Source organism: Mastigoproctus giganteus, chromosome 2, assembly GCF_048544385.1.
Source record: "Mastigoproctus giganteus isolate SK-2022 chromosome 2, ASM4854438v1, whole genome shotgun sequence".
NCBI classification, from domain to species: Eukaryota; Metazoa; Arthropoda; class Arachnida; order Uropygi; family Thelyphonidae; genus Mastigoproctus; species Mastigoproctus giganteus.
In genome coordinates, this window is record NC_143576.1 from 196,549,310 (window position 1) to 196,565,511 (window position 16,202).

Genomic DNA, 16,202 nt, shown 5'->3' on the forward strand with positions numbered 1-16,202 from the left:
GCTTGAAACATTCTTAAATGCCTCAAGCCCAGAAATGTTTCATAAAGTTTACACATTGTATATGGTTGTTGAATAGCTTTTTGAATGTTTTGTGGCTCTAGTAGCATGAGGCTTTCCCTAAATTACTCATTTATTTTACCTGTTGCTAAAGAGCAACTTCATCTTAACAGAGAAACAATTTGTGCAGTTCTGACAATTCTTGGGGAAATGGAAAATCTGCACTGTTCGGCTGATGAGCCTAATTGCTCAGACTTGAAGCATGCGGTTAGTTTATTGAAGCTGTTGATCATTTTTTGTTCAGTTTTGATCATAAGAAGGGACAAGTAATAGTGTTTCAAATATAAACTACAAACAAAAAGCTTAGTAAGTATACTCTCCAAGACAAAAATTTCATTTTTAAAAATCTAAGGAATAGTTGATCACTTCCTTTCTCCAGATAAGACAGTGAAGGAGTACTGTGTACATATTTTGAATTGTTGGATTAAAAGAACTTGCTAAGTAAGGCTTCAGTTTTGAGAAAAAAGGGAGCTGGTTTACCCCACACACAACAATACTAGGTCACATTCTGCCCTGATTGTTGAGGAATTATTGGCACAAAGTGTAACATTATGGAACTAAACCAGCACCCTTATTTCCTAAACTACTATTCATTCCTCAAGATCAAATCTTTACTGAAGGATAACAATTTTATAGTGCAGAGGCCAGTAAAAGAAATATGATAAAAGAATTGGTGGCTTCAGCTACATTTTAAAAAAAAATGTTTCCAACATCACTAACGATCTATGGCCTATGCCGACGCTATTGTATGTTACCTCTCAAGCCTGGCTAACACCTCACCAGACCAATCAAAGGAATTACTGAAGTCTGTCATCCTGAACAAATATTTGTCCTCTTTCTGTGAATATGCTGCCTATTTTGGGCTTAAAATAAACTCTGAAAAATCCAACTATATCATCTTCTCACCTAGAGCACAAGCAGACCTCAATCCAGCAGCCCTCCATTGTGGGGCATGTTCTCATCGCCACTCATTCCGTAAAATTCTTAGGAGTGGTAATGGACAAAACCTAATGTATAAGGAACAAATCCAGCAGCTGCGTTCAAGAGCATTACGGGCTTTCTGGGGTATGAAATATGATCTCTGTAGAGTGCACAACAAGGAAACAGACAGAAAATTTCTCCTCTACTATTTTAGTTCTATTACCAGTTATGATATTGAAGTTTGGTTGGCTGCTCTTATGTCCAGTCTGAAGATGCTCTGGGGTTTGGAATTCTGAGTTCTAAAGTGGGCCAACAATTGGGCTCACCCACCCTATACAACATCAAAACCACAGCTCTGCATAAATTTCAGATACACCCCAGCCCAGCACCTGGCACATGCGAGGAAGCTCACAATGTCGCTTAATCTGTGCTCTGCTGCTTTCAACTTCATTAATATCTGGGAAATCGTAGGCTGGAAAATCCCTGGTAGAGCCTTCAGAAACCATCCAGTGCTATGTTCTAACCTGCAGAAGCTCTCGACCTTTAAGTGGCACTTTCCGAACAGCATCATCGTTGCGCTGAACTCTGCAAACATTGATTTGGTTGTGTTGTTCAGAGATTCTGCCTACAGAGAAGAAAAGTGCAAATCTATAGTCAAGTGCAGTCAGCATTCCTGAATTGTCAGCAGAATAACTCCCAGTGAAAGTTTCCAGACTGTCTCAATGTGTTGCAGCTTGTATATAATAACTCTAAAATCTATATAATGCAATATAAGCTCTGTATAATTTATTAGCACTTTTTATGTATTTGCTGTGTACCCACGTTTTGTTTTTTTTTTATGCAAACCCCAAACACGAGAGGTATTAGAACCTATAGTACTTGGTACCGTGCTTGGGTTGGAGGTTGAGAAGATGAAAAAAGATATCTGTTGATATTGGACTTGAACTTCTGTAGACTGTAATTTTCAGGAAATACGTACGAAGGAAGGTTGTTCCAGAAAACAGAAGTTGAATGAATAAATGAGGAAGATGAAAAGTTGGTTCTGTGAGTTTGAAGTTGGACAGTAAATGGATGTCGGCTGGTGGCTGCACGTGTTCGGACTGTTTTGAAGGAGAGAGCGGGACTTATAGAAGCCAATTCAGAAGAACAGTGCCCATGGAAGTATCTGTAGAAGAGGCATGCAGCAGAAACAATACGTCTATGAAGACAGCTAGTGGAGAGATTCTGTTAGAGATTAATCATTAATTAACCTAACTGCCCTCTTCTGAATGGAGTCAAGAAGCCTGAGAGAGGTTTTGGGGGCACCACCCTAAATGTGGGAACAATATTCCATGGTAGGGCTGATTTGGGATTTATACAGAGTGAGCAGCTGTTTGGAAGAAAAGTAACGCTGAGAGCAAAAGAGAAAACCAAGTTTTTTAGATGCAGAGGAAGCAATATTTCTAATGTGCTTGCGCCAAGAGAGATTAGAAGTCAGGGTAATTCCCAAAAGAGATATATCATTTTCCCTAGAAATCTGAGTGTCACCAAAGATAAGCATAGGAGCAGAAGAATCCTTTTTTGCGAGATATAAGACAAGACTGAGTTTTAGAAGGATTGAAATCGACTAAGTTGTCTTTGCCCCACTGGAGAATTACCTGAAGATCGGCATTTAAGGAATTGGTAGCAGATTTTCGAGAAGTTGAAGCTGATTGAGCAGGGCAAGGTTTCTCTAAATGGAAAGTGGAATGCAGTGTGCTATCATTGGCATCACATAGTTTTGTATGTACTGAATGTAATGTGCCCAGTTAATGGTGAGATACCTCTGGTTGCCTGTAGTGGGAATTGTGTCCTACATTTCTATGAATAAAGAATTTTTATTACTGTTATCTCACAAGTGTCTGACTACTCAAGGCAACTACATTAAAAAAAAAAAAAAAATTTAAAAGATTTTTACATTCTAACATATGGCCTTCCTTTAAATTGACTCAGTCCTGGAGCTTAATTGTCAAAGTGATTCTCCCCCCCCCTCTCTTACTACGATTAAGTGTTTAAAATTATTTATCAAGAAAAAATAATAAAATTAGCAAGAATCATTGATATTCTTAGCTACAGCCAGTCCTGTGTAAACTGCTAACCACATGATTTGACTCATTTGATGAGGGGTCACTAATGTTTTAAACATCCAATTATTAAACCCTTTCCCATTTGAAGGCTGCTGCTTCTTAAATTATTTTACTTTTGCCCTCTATATTGTGCCTCTGAAAGTTACTACTTCATTGGGATGCTACATCTTTTGGGTAGGAAATTTTCAAACAGCGTTGGAATGTTTCAAATACCCTAAGAAAACCACTAAGGATTAAACTCAAATAAATGTTGCATTTGCATATGGCCAATTTCATTTTTGAATAAGTCCTATTAATACTAATCAGTTTCCTGACATGAATTTAATTTTACTTCTAGCTTGTAGTATGTAATTTTATTTTTTTATTTTATTATTTTTCTTGTAGCATTTAATTTTAATACAACAGTTAGTTAGCAGTGATTAAATAATATTTATTTTAGATTGTTTTTAAATTTCTGCATCAGTATAATATTTCCCCAGGGGCTCACATCTGGTGAGTATAGGCTTGCACACCCAGATTCCTAAGCTGGATATCATCATTCTTCTCTTTCTTGGCGATTCCTTTCTACTTATGACTCTCTCTCTCTGTCTCTCAGGGTAACTAGGGAATTGTTTTTCGGATGGTACAGCATTAGCCCCGGGCTTCCTTGCACCATATGGCTAATAATAATAAATAAAAATATAAAACTTGAAAGTTAGGCTTAATAAAAATGAATTGAAGAAACTTGACAATTAGACCTAATGTACACTGAAGTATATATTGTGGTTCTCGTTAATGTGCTTTTCACAAAACTTTTAGCGCTCTTCCATTTCTTCTGATTTTAAATTAAACTCTAAAAGGAAGGGGATGAATCTGATTGGTCCACTTGACATCGATGGTTCGACTGTTGATGATCCTGCTCAGATAGCAAACAAACTGAATGAGTATTTTGCATCTACATTCACACGTGAGGAATTATTAAGGTTTGAAAATGGCAGAAGGTTATCAAATTGTAGCAAGATACTTAATGATTTTGTAATAACTGAGAGCAAAGTGGAAGAGAAATTGTTGAAGTTAAACGTAAGAAAAGCATCTGGGGTGGATGGGATCTATCCAGTTATATTAAAGGAGGCGGCAAAGCAACTAAGCAAACCCTTAGCCATAATTATGAGCGCATCCTTGGACTCAGGGGAGGTTCCCACGGACTGGAGATGTGCAAATGTATCCCCAATTCACAAAGGGGGATCGAAGGGTGACACGAGTAAATACAGACCAGTTAGTTTAACTTCTGTTCCGGGTAAAATAATGGAGTCACTGGTTAAAGATGCATTGCAGGATCATCTAGACAAGACTGCAGCAATAATTCAGACACAGCATGGGTTTGTTAAGGGAAAGTCTTGTCTGACAAATTTGATAGGATATTATGATGTGGTTACAAAGGAACTGGATGCGAAAAATAATTTTGATATCATATATTTGGATTTCAGGAAAGCTTTTGACACTGTTGCACATGGAAGACTATTGTACAAATTGGAGCAGAATGGTATTAAGGGTAAGTTGCTACAATGGATAAAAGGATGGTTAAGTGCTAGAAGACAGAGGGTGGTAATCAATGGGTGCTGCTCTTCTTGGACTAATGTTATTAGTGGAGTCCCACAGGGTTCGGTGTTGTTTTGTATATTTATCAATGATATTGATGAAGGTATATCAGGCTTAATGTCGAAGTTTGCAGATGATACAAAGGTTGGCAGGGTTGTTAATGACAGTAATGGCAGCGTGCTACTGCAACAGGATCTAGATAATTTGGGCAGATGGGCTAAGAAGTGGCAACTGAAGTTTAACCTTGACAAATGCAAAGTACTACATATGGGTAGAAGTAACCCCAGAGAAACGTACCAACTGTGTGGTACTACACTTAGGGTGGTAGAAAATGAAAAAGACCTTGGGAGTAATTGTGCAGGCAGATATGAAGTTTTCTGAGCAATGCAGACAGGCTGCCAGGGCAGGTCATGGGGTTTTGTCAATGATATATAGGAATTTTGCTAGCAGGGAAAAGGAGGTGATTATCCCTCTGTATAAGGCAATTGTCAGGCCACGGCTTGAGTACTGCGTACACGTCTGGAGGCCTCATTTTAGGAAGGATGTAGATTTACTTGAGCGTGTACAGAGAAGGGCAACAAGATTGGTGAGGGGAATGAAGGGATCCTCTTACCAAGAAAGGCTTAAGTTCTGCAAATTGCAGTGGCTGGAGACTAGGCACCTGCGCGGTGATCTGATTGAGGTATATAAGGCCTTGAATGGGTTGAGCACGCTGAATTCTGATGGGATCCTTCCACTTGTTCAGATTACGAACCTAAGGGGGCATAAATTCAAATTAAGAAAGGACAGATGTAGAATAGATGTGCGGAAATTTTCCTTTAGCCAGCGGGTGGTTAATTGCTGGAACAAACTTCCATCTGTCGTTGTGGAAGTTGATAGGTTGAATAAATTTAAGGAGGAACTGGACAGGCATTTGGAGGGAATGGTGTGTGTTTTTTTTTTTTTGGCTGATGCTGCATAAGCTCATACATTTGCTTTCTTGCATCACATGCCACTACTACTACTACTATTAAAATTTTTGTGTTTCCAATTTAAAAAAGATGTGCTGTGTCTTTGTGCTATGTTGGTAAAAATTGCTTAGTTTATGAGCAGATTAACTTACTATTTTTTTAGCAAATCATTTTGGATACATTTCTTTTGTCCATCTCTAGCAGTTAATTCATTAACATTTTGCAAAATACATAATGTATAAAACCATAATGCATTGCCTATACACAAAATGGGATTTATGAGTTAGAAACAGGCAGTTATACTAAGCAAACATTAAAGTGGTTTATAAAGCAGAAAGTGTTATCTGTTAATAAACTAAGTAAATTTTTCCAACCCAGTTTTGGGTTCTTATATATTTGTTTCCTATACAGATAACTTACATGGTGTAATTTAAAATACAAGCTTAATCAGTTGTCTATAGTGCTTTTTTTTCCCCTTGCTTTTTACAGGTGGAGTTCTTTCTTCTGGTCGCTCCTTATGGAGGTTTTCAGGAGTTACAGATTTTATAATGGGATTTATTGATGCTGTGTATCTTTAGTAAGTAGATTTTTGTTTCTCTTAATTATAAAAATACAAAGGTTGGTGGGGTTGTTAATGATAGTAATGACAGTATGCTACTGCAACAGGATCTAGAAAAGTTGGTCAGATGGGCTGAGAAGTGGCAACTGAAGTTTAACATTGACAAATGCAAAGTACTGCATATGGGTAGAAGTAACCCCAGAGAAATTTACCAATGTGTGGTACTACACTCAGGGTGGTAGAGAATGAAAAAGGCCTGTGGGGGGAATAATTGTGCAGTCAGATATGAAGTTTTCTGAACAGTGCAGACAGGCTGCCAGAGCAGGTCATGGGGTCTGTCAGTGATATACAGTAATTTTGCTAGTAGCAAAAAGGAGGTGATTATCCCTTTGTATAAGATAATGGTCAGGCCACACCTTGATTACTGCATACATGTCTGGAAGTCTCATTTCAGGAAGGATGTAGAGTTGCTAGAATGAGTACAGAGAAGGGCAACAAGATTGGCGAGGGGAAAGAAGGGGTCCCTTACCAAGAAAGGTTTAAGTTCTGCAAATTGCAGCGTCTGGAAACTAGGCATCTGCGTGGTGCCTTGTCTCCAGACAAACTTGAGGGGGCATAAATTTAAATTGAGGAAAAACAGTTGCAGAATAGATGTGTGGAAATTTGCCTTTAGCCAGAGGGTAGTTGATTGCTGGAATAACTTCCATCTGTCGTTGTGGAAGTCGATAGCTTAAATTAATTCAAGGAAGAACTGGACAAATGTTTAGAGTGAATGGATGTGTGAAATGGATTTTTTTTTTTTTTTGGCTAATGCTGTATAAGCTTGCTTTCTTTCATCATATGCCTATGCTAATTCATTGAGTGTTCATGAACACCACATCTGTAAGTTATGTGTAACAAAATTTTGTATTTGTTTATGAACTTTAAAATAGAAGAGCTTGAAAGTATCATGTTTAAAAAATGCTTAAAGAATTGACATTTAGCAGTAGTAATAAAAGCAAATGATGCAAGAAAGCAAGCTTGTATAGCATTAGCCAAAAAAAAAAAAAAAAATACAATTCACCTATCAGTCCAAGAATTTGTCTAGTTCTCCCTTGAATTTATTCAACCCATCCACTTTCACAACAACAGGTGGAAGCCTGTTCCAACAATCAATGATCCACTGACTGAAGGCAAACTTCCGCACGTGTATCCTGCAACCATCCTTCCTGAACTTGAATTTATGCCCCGTCATGTGTGTAGTCTCAACAAGTGTAAAAATGCCATTAACATTCAGTTTACTCAATCCATTCAAGTATTTAAACTCCTCCCTGCAGGTGCCTGGTTTCGAGATGCTGCAGTTTGCAGAACTGAAGCCTTTTTAGGTAAGAGCACCTTTTTGTTTCCTTCACCAATCTGGTTGCCCTTCTCTGCACCCATTCCAGCCTTCTGAAGTGAGGCCTATATATTCTACTCAAGATGCAGCCTAACCATGGCCTTATACAAAGGGATAAACACCTCTTTATCCTTGATAGCAAAGTTCCTGTATATCATTGATAAAATCCCATGAGCTGTCTTGGCAGCATGTCTACACTTCTCAGAGAATTTCATATCTGACTGCACAATTTCCAATGGGTGTTTTTCATTCTCCACTACCCTTAGTGTAGTACCACACAGTTAAGCTATCTCTGTGGTTATTGCTACCCATGTGTAGTACCTTGCATTTGTCAGTGTTAAACTTCAACTGGCATTTCTCAGGCGATTGATTCATTTTTTAGCTCTTAATGCATTAGCTCACCCAGATGACTGTTGTTGACCAACCTGCCAACATTTGTGTCATCTGCAAACTTTGACTTTAAGCTTGATATATCTTCATCAATATCATTGATAAATATACAAAACAACAATGGGCTCAACACCGAACTCTGAGGGACACCACTAATAAAATTGGTCCACGTAGAGCAGTATCCATTGATTACCACCTGTCCTCTCCCACTCAGCTATCCTTTTATGCATTGTAGCAATTTGCCCTTAATGCCCCACACTGCTCCAATTTGTACAGTAGTCTTCCGCCGACCAGGCTGGCCGGGTGGATAAAGTGCCTCCCTGGCAACCTGAAGGTTGCGGGTTTGAATCCCGCCTCGGGCTTGGATTAAAGTACTGCAAAAACCTTGGGAGGTGCATTATGGCCACAGAAGCCGATGCACCAACTACCAAAAAAAAACAGTAGTCTTCCATGTGTAATAGTATGAAAAGCTTTCCTGAAATCCAAGTATATGATATCAAAATTATTTTTTGCATCCAGTTCCTTTGTGACCACATCATAGTATCCAATCAAATTGGTCGGACAAGACTTCCCCTTGACAAACCCATGCTCTCAGAATTAATACGGCTGTCTTGTCTAGATGATCTTGCAATGCTTCTTTAACCAGTGACTCCATTATTTTCCTTGGAACAGAAATCAAACTAACAGGTCTGTAATTACTCGTGTCATCCTTAAATCTCCCTTTGTGAACTGGAGATACATTTGCACATCTCCAGTCCATATGGACTTCCCCCGAGTCCAAGGATGCTCTCATAATTATTGCTAAGGGTTTGCCTACTTCCTTTTCCACCTCCTTTAATATAATTGGATAGATCCCAACTACTTATGTTTAACTTCAACAATTTCTCCTGCACTTTGCTCTCAGTTATTACAAAATCATTTAAGTTCCTGTTAGAGTTTGATAAACATCTGGCCCTCTCCTCCTTGAATAACTCCTCATGTGTGAATGTAGATGCAAAATACTCATTTAGTTCATCAGCTATCTAAGAATGATCATCTACAGTCAAACCATTGATATCAAATGGACCAATCTGATTCATCCCCTTCCTTTTAGAGTTTATATAAGTAAAGAAGTCTTTGCTGTTTTTTTCTTTGCATCCTTTGCCAAAGATTTTTCATAATCTGTCTTTGTTTGCCTATCCTCCTTTGTGATTTGATTACAGACTAGCTTGTATCTACCATAGGCTTCTGTTGCATTACAATTTATGTGCATCCCATGCATTTTTCTTTTCTGCCACAAGTCTCATTAGTTCATCTGACATCCATTTGGGCCTAAACCTAGAGCAGTATTTCTTAGTTGGAACAAAATGCCTAGTAACTTCCAAAATTACTTCCTTGAATGCTTCCCCTTTCAAATTTGCTGTTGGTAATATCATCAGTTGGTCCCACTGTATAGAACTTAAAAAACTCTGAGATTACTGATTGTACTTACATCTTTAAGTAAATCCCACATCAGTACACTGTGATCACTACCACCTAGTGGTTCCTTTATCTGTAAATTCTTAATTCATGAATATTCACTTCTGATAATCAGATCAAGAGTGTTACTCCCTCTTGTTTGGCTCTCTAACAGGTTGCTGTAGAAAACAATCATCCAATAAATCCACAAAAGCCTTGCTAGTGTGCTAGTGATGTGCAAGTTGCAGTCAATATCTGGGAAGTTAAAATTCCCCATTATAAGACACTGATTTACTGGTCCACTCTATTTCGCTGTATAATTGTTCATTGTACTCATCAGAGTCATTAGGCCTATAACAAACTCGTACCATTATGTTTGCTTTCCAAGTGCTTATGTGACACCAAACTGACACAACATTGCACTGTCCATCTGTGTCAACTGAATTGCACTTCCTTAGATTTTGTTTCTTAACTAAGAGCATAACCTCTCCTCCCTTCCTATCCTGTATCTTTTCTGTACACGTACTCCCCAAATTCCAATTTTGCATCCCTTATACCTGGGTGGCACCATGTCTCTGATATCCCAACAATATCTGCCTTTGATGTCTTAACCAGCACTTCAAATTCATCAAATTTATTTACTATACTCCTAGCATTGGTGTACATGTAAGTATACATGCACCTCTTACTCTTAATTACACTAACACACCCATGTATTTACTTGTTTCATGACTCCCAACAGTTCCTGAAATCCCCAGAAACTAGTTTTCCAGGCTACTGCTCATTCCAATAGAAGCAGTGCAAGAATCATATCCACCTCAGCCTATGTTAGTCATCTCAGGGGCTTACATCTGGTGAGTATGGTCTTGGCACACCCAGTGTCCCGAGCTGGATATCATCATTCTTCTCTTTCTTGGTGATTCCCTTCTACTTTTGACTCTCTCTCTCTCTCTCTCTCTCTCTCTCTCTCTCTCTCTCTCTCAGGGTAACTCGGGAATTTTTTTTGGCTGGTGCAGCATAAGCCTCAGGCTTCCTTGCGCCATATAGCTAATAATAATAATATGTCTACTGTGAATCCCCCATGCTAGCAGTTTTCCAATCCCCCTAACATTACCTCGATAGTCAGCAAATATTCTTGCACCCCTTCTATTTAAGTGTATCCCATCCCTGTAGAAGCAGTCTCTCCTGTTAACAAGCACTTACCACACTGAGAAAAATTCTACCCCATGAGCCCTGCACAATCTCTCCAGGGCCGAATTGATTGACAAGTCTCTCATCATATACTCCCTCCTATCGTGTCTGGGCAGGATTGAAGACACTTTCAAATTTAATCCTAACTTGAGACTTTTCTTCAACATTGAGCTGTACTTCCTTAGTAAATCCGCAGATCTCCTACACTTAATGTCATTAGTGCCAATGTGTACAGTGATATCATCTGCAAACTTAAGACATTAAGCCTGATATACCATCATCAATACAATTGATAAATACTGAAAACAACGGATCCAGCACTGAACCTTTAGGGACTCCACTAATAACATTAGTTCACGAAGGGCATTGCCCATTGATAACTACTCTCTCTCTCTCCTCCTATACTTAACCTTCCCTTTATCCATAGCAGTGACTTGCCCTTAATCCACATTGCTCCACTTGGTACAGTAGTCTTATGTGCAACAGTATCAAAAGCCTTCCTGAAATCCAAGTATACAATGTTAGAATTATTTTTGGCATCCAGTTCTTGGTTACTGCGTCATAGTAACCTATCGTATTGGTTAGGCAAGACCTCCCCCTTGACAAAGCCATGCTGTGATTGCAGTATAATTGCATGCCTGTACAAATGGTCCTGCATTACTTCTTTAACCAATGATTTCATTATTTTCCCTGGGAAAGATATTAAACTAACAGGGCTGTAATTACTCATGTCCCCTTTTGATCTCCCTTTATGAATTGGGGATATATTTGCACATCTCTAGTCTATAGTAATCTCCCCTGAATCCAAGGATGCTCACATAATTATGGCTAAGGGTTTGCTTACCTGCTTTTCTGCCTCTCATAATATAATTGGATAGATTCCAAATGTTTCAGGTGCCTTTTTTATGTCCACTCAACAATTTTTCCTCCACTTTCCTTTCAGTTATCAGAAAGTCATTTAGCTGCTCATGAGAGTTTCATAAATCTCTGTCATCCCCTTCCCTAAAGGACTTTTCATGTGTGAATGTAGATGCAAAATACCTATTCAGTTTGTCTGCAACCTGAGCAAGATCATTAACACTTAACCCATAGACATCAAGTGGCCCAATGTGAATCAACTCCTTCCTTCTACTGTTACTATAAGCATAGAAGTCTTTACTGTTTTTCTTTGTATTCTTTGCCAGTGACTTTTTGTAGTCTGGCTTAGCTTGCCTAACCTCCTTTGTGACTTGATTACACACTAATTTATATCTACCATTTATATCTACATTCCATTCCCTTCTCTTCTCTGCCATGTGGCTCAATAGTTCATCTGATATCCATTTAGATCTTAGCCTTGAACAGTATTCTTTGTTGATATGAAAAGCTTAATAGCTTCTTTGATTGCTTCCCTAAATACTTCCCACTTAGAATATGCTGTTGGTAATATCATCAGTTGGTCCCACTGCACATAATTTAAAAACTGTCTGAGACCTCTGTAGTCACCCTTATGAAAACAAAAGCCGTTCCCTCTACACTTGACAGTTATATCTTTAATTAAGTTCCATATTACTTCACTGTGATCGCTGCCTCCCAGTGGGTCATTTTTTACCTGCAAATTCTTAATGCATGAAGAATCACTGCAGATCAAGAGTATTGCTTCCTCTTGTTGCCACTCTAACATGCTGCTGCTGCTGTAGAAACCAGTCATCTAAGAAATCCACAGAAGGCTTGCTAGTGTGTGAGTGACCAACCCACAAATTCCAGTCAACATCAGGAAAATTAAAATCCCCCATTATGAGACATTCTGATTGCTGGTTCACTCTGTTTCCCTGTATAGCTGTTTGGTTTACTCATCACAGTCATTAAGCCTAGAATGCACTCCTACTCTCAATTTTGTTTTCCTAGTGCTTATATCATACCAAACTGACTCAACATTGCATTTGTCACCCAAGTCAACTGGATGCGCTGCCTTAGATTTAATGTTTAGCCTGTGGATTGTGAAAGTTGCACCACATTTCATCTCCTGTCACTATTGTTTTTAGAAATCCTGACTCATAATCACAGATTTTAACCAGTTCCTTTTTTTAAAGTTCAAGTCTTTATCTGCTAATAAAAACTTTGGTAGAAAGGAGTTACATAATCTTTTCATGTTTGAAATATCTGAGATGATTGTTTGGCAACTATCACATGATATTCCATCTAGAGTGGCATATAGAGGAAACCCTGGAGGCTGCAACAAAGTACAAAAAAAAAATTTCATATAGAGTAGCTGTCTTCAATTCTTATTTGCTGATAATCCTGAATAATGCTTTCTGACTTGGGAGACAAATTCATTATTTGTTCGCTTGCAAGGTCTCTCATACCTTTCATAATCCTCAGTAATATTACATCCATCTTTAAAGTACAGGCAGTTCTCGCTTTAAGAGTTCCCCCCCCCAAGTATCAACAAAATCGAAAATATGAACATTAATTGCAAAAAATGAATGTTAAACATTCATAAATACTGCATTTCAAACCACGCACGTAGCTATACAATACAGTGTATCCCACTTTACAATATTAATCCATTACCATCGTATTGTGAAAATATCGTAATGTGAACCCAATAACACATTGTTTTTTGATAATTCATTCCACGACCTCGGAAGTTCAAATTTTCACTATATAACTCCCTAAAAGGTCGCTTTTATAGTGTAAACTGTATTCAAATCACTAAAATGCACTACACTTTCATCGTTATCATATGTTCTTGAACCAGTTTTGAACCAGTTTTGAACGGCTTTGTGATATTTTTCTAAAGCACGTCTCTGGAGGTCACTACCATAAAACAATAAAAACAATTTGCACTTTCCGGTTTATTGGGCTTTTCTGTTACCGCAAGCAGTTATAAACGGGTGGTAAACTCAATGTTATTGCATTTGCGAAAATACTGATAGCTGGAATTGTGTTGGTTTTTATGTTATTATGGTGAAATGTGTTTGCCCTTTACTGAAATCTTCAATCGTTTAAAAAACATAAATAAATTTTCAGAATCTTCTTTTCATTCCTTTTTTTTTTAAAGCTACGTAAACTTGTTACTCCGTGCAAATTGTTTTAGTTGAATTTCTGTTAAAAAAGCTTATGCATGCTATTGAAATTTATAAAGAAAAGAGAAGATTATCTTGGAAATAAATGCCTCTTGAAGCATTTCTGAAGAAGAAAACTCCTTGTGCAACAAACAGAGTTCCAAGCCAATAATGAGTGATCAACGAGTGTGCATTTAGTCGATGATGAAGAATAAACATTCTTTAACATTTGTAAGTCATATATAATTTCTCTATTATTATAATTTGCTAGATTTTACAGGCTATGTTTTCATTTCTTTGGATAAATCAATCATTGTTTAAACAAACTAATTAGCTAACTAATTTTGTTGTTGATAACATAACCCCTATTTTTAACATTGTCTATGGGAAATAAATTCCCGCTTTGAGTTTTTGCTTTACGAGCGCGCGCTAGGAATGAATTAACTCTTAAAGTTGAGAACTTCCTGTCTTGTTCCATTCAAATATCCTTGTTAACATCTTTTTCACTATATGCAACAACCATTTCTACAGTCTCTGGAGTGATTTCTTCAACAATAGGAAAATTTTTTTTAGATCTTTGTTCAAATTGTGACATTAAAAAAATTGTATAAAATTACTTAGTGTCAACAACAGAAAAAAACTACTTACTCTGTTTGGGCATGCATGTGTTTGCACACAGAGTCCTCCATGAGAGTGTAGAGTGCAAGTGATTAACACTGCCTTACAGGATTCATCACTTGTCACTGGAATTCTTAAAGAGAAATTCTATTCTTGAAGGTCTCTTTAGTTAAGGTTGTAAATAACCAATCGTAGTTGGGAGGGAAGGGTTTATCCCAGTCATTATTCATTTTTTTCTACCTGGGCAACATACTGGACTAAAGTAGTTGGCTGCAATCCCAAACCACACAAATTTTTTGCTTTATAATTGTGTAGATTAAAGCTGGCAAACTTCCTTACACAAGGTGAGGAGTAATTTCTAACCTTAGACACTCTCCCATATTCACAGTATTAAAAGCATAAAATACTAGGGGGCTTTGTTCCCTGCTTGCTGCGCTCGCTTCTTTTGATAAAGTAAAATAAAATACTTACAGAAGCTTTCGACACTGTGTGTCTCTCCCTGTGCTATGAATGCATAAATCCATTACATATGGAAATCAAGCATGGTACCACATGGTCATGTTAGATAAACATAGCACATGACCATGCTTAAACAGAAGCTTGTTTTACCACAGTAAACAAGCTTCTGTTATGTATTTTAGAATTTTTTACGTATTATCACATAATCCACATCTCTCTTCTCCCATTGGCTGAATAAATATCACTAGGAAGAAAATTATTTTAATGTATAGAAAGATAATATATATGTATGTCTGAGGTACTTGGTGCCTTGCTTGCATGTAACCCAGTTTTAGAATATCTTAAATATTTTTAGGTTTACAAAAGTCATTGCAAAAAAACAAAAAAAAAAAACAAAAAAAAACTGTTCTTTGAAACCAGTTCACCAAAGAAGCGAACCGTGCAGTAATGAAACGTTTTTTTTTTTTTTTTTTTTTTTTTCTAATTCACAAGGATATGATGGTGACTACGTGATAATCACCTGTCATATGGTACCATAAAGTACTGTGATGGTGAATTTAGAAGGGGTTGTGGAACCCAAAGATGAACCCAAGTCAGGTCATTGTGTGACTGTGTCAACCACAATATGCTTTTTGGTGCCTGAGTTTTAATGATTATCCAGTTGGATTATAATGATAGCAAAGGTGCTTAATGTGTTCTGTGAATGAGGCTATCACATTGTTCACAAAAAATTGATCATGAAAATATTTCAGCAAAATGAGTGCCAAAAGGTCTGAAATTTGTAGTAGATTTGAATAATTTTATTAGTTGGTGATTGTAGAATGAAACTTGGATAATGGCATTATAAGGATCTCTTGGCCAAAAAAATTTAGAAGAATAATCAGCTACCAAGGTAATTGTGTGTGTGAGAGAGAGAGAGAGAGAGAGAGAGAGAGAGAGAGAGAGAGAGAGAGAGAGAGAGAGAGAGAGAGAGAGAGAGAGATAAAAATGGCCATTGATTACACTGGCCAACAAAGTTAAACTTTGTTTTCTTTTCTCATAATAAATATGTTATCCATATGTATTATGTAGTGCTGAACACAAGTATAACCTTAATTTTATACCATGTCTAGTTTTTTGAAAATTTGTTTTTCACTAGTTAAAATTCAACAGAGTTTTTTTTCTTTTCTCGTAATAAATGTGTTATCCCTAGGTATTGCATAGTGCTGAACACAAGTATAACCTAAAATGTTACTAACGCATCTAGTTTTTTGAAAATTAAGTTTTTCACTAGTTAAGTAACAAATGGTTTCAACAAAACATGCATTTTTATGAGATTAAAGTGTTTTGAGCCATGATTTCCCATTGTACATTGGCTTCTTTAGTATGCATCCAGAAGTAATCAACAAGTTCTTTTGGACTTCACTTGCCTTTGTGTTCTGTTAAAATCTTTCCCCATGTTAATTTATGTGGGGGGGGGAGAATTAAGATATGTATATAGAAAATGAACTTTTAAGCTCACATTACAATCAAGTT

General features: G+C 37.3%; 1 protein-coding gene across 1 annotated transcript in view; it reads left to right on the forward strand.

Moving 5' to 3' along the window:
- LOC150089891 (selenoprotein K-like) overlaps positions 1–16,202 on the forward strand; it is a 46,314-nt gene that overhangs the window by 13,820 nt on the left and 16,292 nt on the right. Inside the window, exon 2 of the mRNA XM_090368892.1 lies at positions 6,101–6,188. Coding sequence (XP_090225018.1) covers positions 6,101–6,188 — 88 coding nt within the window. The remainder of the gene's footprint in view (positions 1–6,100; positions 6,189–16,202) is intronic.